Genomic DNA, 7,258 nt, shown 5'->3' on the forward strand with positions numbered 1-7,258 from the left:
CTGGGGGTTTGGGATGTTTGATGCTGTGGGATGGGGGTTGGCTTTCAGGCCCGTCTTGAGTCCTCCAAGCCGCCAGGGGGCGCTGTGCTGCGTCGCGGCCTTATGACGTAGCGCTCGGCTCCTCCGGTACCGGGCGCCCCCCCCCAAGATGGCCGCCGTGGGGCTGCGGAGCCGTGGGGCGGTGAGTGCGCGAGGAACCGGGGACCTTGAGGCCTTTCCCGGCCGCTCCGAGGCCCCGCTGCAACCCCCCGCCCCGTTCCGCGTCTCTGTGCCCGCAGCTCTTCGTGCCTCGCGGCGCCTGGCGCGGCCTGAAGGCGGGGGCGGACGGGGAGGAGCGAGTGAGCAGAGTCCTGAGGGAGAAGTTCCCCCGCGCCTCCGCCATCAGAGTGGTGGATATCTCCGGTAAGGAGAGAACGGGGATGGGCCCAGTGAGGGTAAGGAACGGGCTGATCCCATTGAGGGTAAGGAACAGGGGCTGATCCCATTGAGGGTAAGGAACGGGCTGATCCCACTGAGGGTAAGGAAAGAACAGGGCTGATCCCATTGTGGATAAGGAAAGAACAGGGCTGATCCCATTGAGGGTAAGGAAAGAACGGGGCTGATCCCATTGAGGGTAAGGAAAGAACGGGGCTGAGCCCATTGAGGGTAAGGAAAGAACAGGGGCTGATCCCATTGAGGGTAAGGAACGGGGCTGATCCCATTGATGGTAAGGAATGGGGCTGATCCCATTGAGGGTAAGGAACAGGGGCTGATCCCATTGAGGGTAAGGAACGGGGCTGATCCCATTGAGGGTAAGGAAAGAACGGGGCTGAGCCCATTGAGGGTAAGGAAAGAACAGGGCTGAGCCCAGTGAGGGTAAGAAACGGGGCTGAGCCCATTGAGGGTAAGGAACAGGGCTGATCCCATTGAGGGTAAGGAACGGGGCTGATGCCATTGAGGGTAAGGAACGGGCTGATCCCATTGAGGGTAAGGAACGGGCTGATCCCATTGAGGGTAAGGAACGGGGCTGATGCCATTGAGGGTAAGGAACAGGGCTGATCCCATTGAGGGTAAGGAACGGGCTGATCCCATTGAGGGTAAGGAACAGGGCTGATCCCATTGAGGGTAAGGAAAGAACGGGGCTGATCCCATTGAGGGTAAGGAACGGGGCTGATCCCATTGAGGGTAAGGAAAGAACAGGGCTGATCCCATTGAGGGTAAGGAACGGGGCTGAGCCCATTGAGGGTAAGGAAAGGGGCTGATCCCATTGAGGGTAAGGAAAGAACGGGGATGGGCCCAGTGAGGGTAAAGAACAGGGCTGATCCCATTGAGGGTAAGGAAAGAACAGGGGCTGATCCCATTGAGGGTAAGGAAAGAACAGGGGCTGATCCCATTGAGGGTAAGGAAAGAACAGGGCTGATCCCATTGAGGGTAAGGAAAGAACAGGGGCTGATCCCATTGAGGGTAAGGAAAGAACAGGGCTGATCCCATTGAGGGTAAGGAACGGGGCTGAGCCCATTGAGGGTAAGGAAAGGGGCTGATCCCATTGAGGGTAAGGAACAGGGCTGAGCCCATTGAGGGTAAGGAACGGGGCTGATCCCATTGAGGGTTAGGAACGGGGCTGATCCCATTGAGGGTAAGGAACGGGGCTGATGCCATTGAGGGTAAGGAACGGGGCTGAGCCCATTGAGGGTAAGGAACAGGGGCTGATCCCATTGAGGGTAAGGAACGGGGCTGATCCCATTGAGGGTAAGGAACAGGGCTGATCCCATTGAGGGTAAGGAACAGGGCTGATCCCATTACCCCAATGGCTGTTGCACGGTGCTGAGCCAGCGGCGCTCCCCACTTGCAGGCGGCTGCGGGGCCATGTATGAGATCCACATCGAGTCGGAGGAGTTCCGGGAGAAGCGGACGGTGCAGCAGCACCAGATGGTGAACCAGGTGAGGGTACCCGGCTCTGCTCATACCGCGGCATCACGGCTCTGAACGGGAGCTCTGCTTGTCGAGGCCTTTGCGTTGCGACGGGACTTGGCCCCTTTTTATGTTGGTCTATTGCAGGCGCTGAGCGAGGAGATTAAAAGCATGCACGGGCTGCGCATCTTCACCTCCGTGCCCAAGACTTGATGGAACTGAGCGCTGCAGGAATGGGGAGGGAGGGGGGAATGCAAACCTGGCCAATAAACGTGTAGCTGAATGAGGAGGCTCCTGAACCAGCACTTGGGGGGGGGGAGGGACAAAAGCTCCAGCAAAGGGAGCTGTGCAGATAGAATAATGGGGGCACACAGACAGGACAGTGGTTAGAAAGGAGAGCAGGAAGAAGAAACTTTATTGCCTTGCCAACATGGTCCCTGTCCCTCCCTCTGCCCCCACCCTCCCACCCCCCAGCTGGGGCAGTAAAGCTGCTCTGCCCCCCTCGCCAGGCACTTTGTATTTCCCATCCCCGTCACTGTTGCCATGAGGGGACTTTAAGGCTCTGGGCCAAAGTGCATCGAAATCCAAAAAAAGCACTTCTAAAAATAAGCTGTGGCTCTGCTGCCCTTCCCCCCTATGGGAAGCACAGGCTGGATGCAGCCCCACAATGGCCACGTGGGATCAGCTTTGCTCCAGCACTGCAAACAGCAGCGTGGCATTCCAGAACTTCTCCCTATGCCTGCACCAAACAAAACAACCTGCTGCAAGCTGCACGTCCCACTTTCCCCCACTGCAATTGTTGCCAGACATGAGTACGTATTTGAGATAAGAAGTGGATAAAACAGTGGCAGGCACCACAGCTCAGCCACCAGCTACAGGGTGACACAGGCTGCTGCAGCACAGCACTAATGGCTGTAAGGCTGAGAGGCAGCACCAGCCTCTCAGCTCTCACCATCATCCGGCTCTTTGGGGCTTGTATCGCTGAGGGTGAAGGGGAAAATGGCTGTGGACAAAGCAGAAAGGAGCGGCCACGACTGGAAGTTGAGTGGATCCTCCCAGGGAATGTTCTATCTGTCTTTGGAACCCAGCTTCTCAATGAGCTCCTGCAGCGGAGCCAACTCCCGCCTGTCGATCAAGTTGAATTCCTGGTAGGAAAAAAGCAATGTCAGAACTGAACGTGATGCTCAAAGAACCACTAAAAAACAAAGCTCCAGGTCCAGCCAACACACAACAAACTGCAGGTGAGAAGTGTGCCAGGCTGCTCAGCGCTATGGGCTGCCACACAGTTATGAGATATTAAGGGGAGAAAAGCTGCTGTTGCTATCTCAGAATGAGTTACTGAATTATAACCCCTTCCCCTCTCAGATTCTCTTTGAAGTCTGGTCCCATTGCTAATAAATAAAAGTAGAGAGGGAAATTCGAGCATTTACAGCCAGCTTGCATAATAAAACCCCAAACAGTTCATGCATGGAGGGTAAGAGCTGAGCGACCTCCCGTAGAGGGGGGTCTGAGGTCACAGACCTTCAGAAAGAAAGCAGGCTGTAAATTCCAACTCCCTTTAAAGGCAAATGGGAACAAAAAGCCCTGGGAGAGGCAGCTGAGCAGCTGTTCTGCACCTCACCTGCACAAAGAAGATAAAGTGCTTGAAGGAGGTGTTGAGATGCGCCTCCTCCTGCAGCCTCATGACGGAGTCGAAGTGCTGGTGGTAAATGTGGGCGTAGACACGGAAGAGTCGCTTCAGGATGGTCTTGGCCACAGACATGAAGTTCTTGGGAAAAGGGACGCCTGGAAAGTGTTGATAAAACAACAAAACAAGACTTGAAAAACCCACTAAGACTTTGTGGTGACTCTGTGCCTCGGTCCTGGACGCAGGGCACGTCATGTTGTGCCACTGCAATTACCGATCTTTGATGGGAAGAGGGTTTCGTCATCCAGCTGATCCTGAACCCACGTCATTAAGTAATCGATGTACTTTGGAGCCGAGCACTTAATTGGCTTCTTTATGTTGGTACCGTCTGCCCAGTGGTACTCGTATCTGTTGGGTGAGAGAACAAACAAATTCCTTGGCCCATTGTGGGAAGAAGAGGGGGAAGAAGCATTTGAAGGCCCTTTTCTGGCCACTGGGCCCCACAGCTTCCTCCTTATCATGGCACAGAATGACTTTGCAAAACAAGTGCTGTGTGTGGTGCTGTGCCTTTACATCTGAGCTCCTCGAGCCCAATCCAACAGCTTGGGTTAACAACTCCACCCCAGCAACTGCAGCAATAGCCACGTGTTCAACCCCCAGAGGCCCCACATCATCAGCGTTCTGAAAAGCACCATCTCAAAGTGACGCGTGCTTATCAGTCTTACAGCACTCTTTTCCCTATAGAGAGGGGGGGAGAAAATGACGTCTTGGCTGTTGTTTCTCAACAACCAACAAGTAAAACTGAACAGTGCACTTCAAACAGGAAGTCCTTACAGGAAGCACCCCCAGATATAGAAACAGGAACTCACAATCTAGATACTTCTGGTTAGAAAAGCAGGGCAGGATTTTACACAGCACTGCAAATGCTGCTCCCCATCCAGCCCCCATGACCTGCTTTGTTTTCTTCTTCCATGGTGCCTCAGCCTTCTACAAATCCCCTGCTCTCTTCAACAATCTGACCTCAGCACCTGCTGGGTTGTTGCTGTCTCACGTCCTGCCCCATTAGCAGCTGTGGTTTTAGAATTGCACGCACTCAAAACAACACTACGGCCTCTCAGAGCTCAGAACAGACTGGGGCACGACTAAATGCTGACAGCAACATCTGGCACTTCCACACTAGGTTCAGTCTCTCCATTTTCCTTAAAATTAATCTGCTACTGGTACCTCATGGCCTTTCTAACAGCCCCACAGGGCTTCATATACAAGTGAGTGACTGCAGGAGCACAATGATGTACCCAAACCCCATCCAGACTCATCCCATCCTCCTCAGCTTTTAGACACACACTTCAGAGACCATCCAGCCACTTCCCCAACACAAACTGCAGCTGTAGACCACCCCAAACTTCTTACCTTGGTCCCGCAGACATGACTGGGCAGCTCGCCTCTGTGCAAAACTCCGTGATGGTCCCATAGAGCATATTGATTTGGTTGAAGAAATCCACAGCTGGAAAGGAAACGCGTCAAGTTGATTCCAATTGCTACTCATAAATAACAGCTTTATGTTCCAGACACCTTCATTCCAAATGTCAGCCCTCAAGGCTTAATCCCAGTCCCCAGTTCCACACTCTGGTTGATCTCCATCTCCCATGACTTACTGTTAACTGCAATCCACTCATTAAGGTCCTCTCCCTCCGGCAGCATAACAGCTTGCCTGAGGTTACCACTCCCAAGAGTGGCCTCCGCATGTTTCAGGAGCTCATATTGATGGGAGCCTTCAGGAATATTCTTCTTGGGTTTGAATGTTTTCGAAGATCGACTCCCACTGAGAAAACAAAGAGAAATGCTTCCTGTGAGCCCTTCAGTAACGACCCCTTTTCAGCAGTATTTCCCTCCTGTTACCCGTTGCTCTTTGCCATTCAGCAGTTCCAGCTGTGGTGACACCAAGCCTCTTTTTCTCCACCATCAGGGTGAATGGATCCTACATGTGAGTGTGTTTCTGACAGCCACGTGCAAGCTGACCTTTATGAATCACAACGAGCATGTGCTGCAAAGGCCCAAAGACAGAGCAGTGATGGCTGCATTCAGTCACACTGCAGACAAGCCACCAAGGAGCAAAACTACTGGCTGACTGGATCAACTTAATGGGGTGAAAGCAGATTGTATAGGAAATAACATGCTCAGAAGAGCAGCCTAATGCACTGCAGCCCTAAAACACACATCTCTACTGCAGCTTTAACCATCCTGCGTTGTGTCCAACCAACAGTCACACAACTGTATTACACCACAGGGTAAGGCAGTGCTCAGATGAATACCAGCATCAGAGCTCATTATTGGCTTTACATCCATGCACTAAAACCAACGCTGCCAAGAGATGACGGCATTTTAATGCCTCCAAACCACAAAATCTTCACTTTTGGACGCCCAGCTCACACAGCTCACTGCCACCACGCTCTGTGCTGGCTCTGATGTGGGGTGATGTGAGCCAAAGCACTGCTGGGGGTACAAGCGTTTCCTGGCACTGCTGCTTGCTGCCCACCCCCCCCAATTGCACACAGCCGGATGCACTCAGCCTGCACACATCTGTGTCAGCTTCCTGATGCAGCACAGCCCGCTGGCTTTGCACACTGTGGGAATAAAAGACCTTATGATCCAACTCGTTCAGCTCAGCCACTGCTCCCTGCAATGGTGTGGGAGGGAACGCAGTCCCAGCACAGTGCTGATACCAGGCAGAGGGTCCCAACACATCACTGGCAACAGAATGAGGCTCTCCAGCCCCTTCTCACACCTCAAGATGTCACTGCTCCTTCTGACACCTTTAAGGATAGAAATACACAAGTGTTCACATCTACCACCCAGGTATGTAAGAGCCCATCCCTACAGCTGGTTATGGATGCACTCATACAGCAGACAGCCAAACCATCCCCAATGCAGCCAGGCTATACCCACCTGCTCCCTGCACACAGCTGGGCTCACCACCACCCTCCACTCCCACTGCAGCCCCCAAATGGTAGCTCCACACACAGGACAACGGCCTCCTCCTCCCCTCTGCCTCCCCATCAGCTCCCTCAGCCCAAGGGCTCCCACCAAGTCCCTCCCCACCACAGTTGACCCCCCCCAGCCCTGTAGGGCCCCAGCTCTTCTTCAGCCCCTCACCAGGCCCCACAGGCCGCCCTCAGGCCTCCCCTAACGGACCGAGCCCAGCAGGCCGCATCTCTCCCCCAAACCCCCACACAAGTCGCCCTACAGGGCCTATAGTCGCCCTATAGGGCCTATAGTCGCCCTACAGGGCCTATAGTCGCCCTATAGGGCCTATAGTCACCCTATAGGGCCTATAGTCGCCCTATAGGGCCTCCCCAAAGCCCCCCCGGCCCGTACAGCGGCTCCCAGCCCCCAGCCCCGGGCACTCACAACAGGAAGCTCATGGCGAGCGCCGCGGCCTGAGGGAGAGCGGAGCGCCGCCGGCAGCCGCAGCTCCCGCCCCAGCCCTAAATCTCGCGAGATCAGGCCTCAAGCGGCACCATCACTATGGCGCCCCTTCCTCCTCTCGCTCCCAGCCAATAGGAGCCGCCGTGCCCAATTACGGAAGGAAGCCACGCCTCCTTCCCTCCTTTTAGTCCCGCCCCCTTCCTCTCATCCACCACTCAGCGCTCAGCACCGCGCCGCTCGCAGCGCCGATTGGCTCCCGCCGCCAGCAGGGGGCGGATCCTGGCGGTATATAAGCGGCATGTTGGGCGGCGCGGT

At 54.7% G+C, this 7,258-nt stretch overlaps 2 protein-coding genes across 4 annotated transcripts; one reads left to right on the forward strand and one right to left on the reverse strand.

Annotated features, from left to right (window-relative positions):
* Nucleotides 1–131: 131 nt before the first annotated feature.
* BOLA3 (bolA family member 3) lies at nt 132–2,173 on the forward strand. The gene is made up of 4 exons (XM_015882996.2): nt 132–181; nt 279–402; nt 1,832–1,920; nt 2,038–2,173. Exons 1-4 carry the CDS (start codon nt 149–151, stop codon nt 2,101–2,103), a joined length of 312 nt encoding a protein of 103 aa, XP_015738482.2. The 5' UTR covers nt 132–148; the 3' UTR covers nt 2,104–2,173.
* Nucleotides 2,174–2,276: 103 nt separating this feature from the next.
* MOB1A (MOB kinase activator 1A) lies at nt 2,277–7,004 on the reverse strand. 3 transcript variants are annotated; one of them, XM_085510127.1, is made up of 7 exons: nt 6,926–7,004; nt 6,303–6,330; nt 5,173–5,339; nt 4,928–5,021; nt 3,792–3,925; nt 3,512–3,675; nt 2,277–3,035 (listed from the first exon to the last, which is right to left on the reverse strand). In XM_085510127.1, the coding sequence occupies exons 3-7, from the start codon at nt 5,216–5,218 to the stop codon at nt 2,958–2,960; spliced, it is 516 nt and encodes a 171-aa protein (XP_085366253.1). In that variant the 5' UTR covers nt 5,219–5,339; nt 6,303–6,330; nt 6,926–7,004; the 3' UTR covers nt 2,277–2,957. The 3 variants fall into 3 exon arrangements, with proteins under 3 accessions (XP_085366253.1, XP_085366252.1, XP_032304754.2); XM_085510126.1 differs by having other exon boundaries at nt 6,159–6,330; XM_032448863.2 differs by lacking the exon at nt 6,303–6,330.
* Nucleotides 7,005–7,258: the final 254 nt, after the last annotated feature.

This window comes from Coturnix japonica, chromosome 10 (genome assembly GCF_054131305.1).
Source record: "Coturnix japonica strain WE chromosome 10, WE-NBRP24, whole genome shotgun sequence".
Taxonomy (NCBI): Eukaryota; Metazoa; Chordata; class Aves; order Galliformes; family Phasianidae; genus Coturnix; species Coturnix japonica.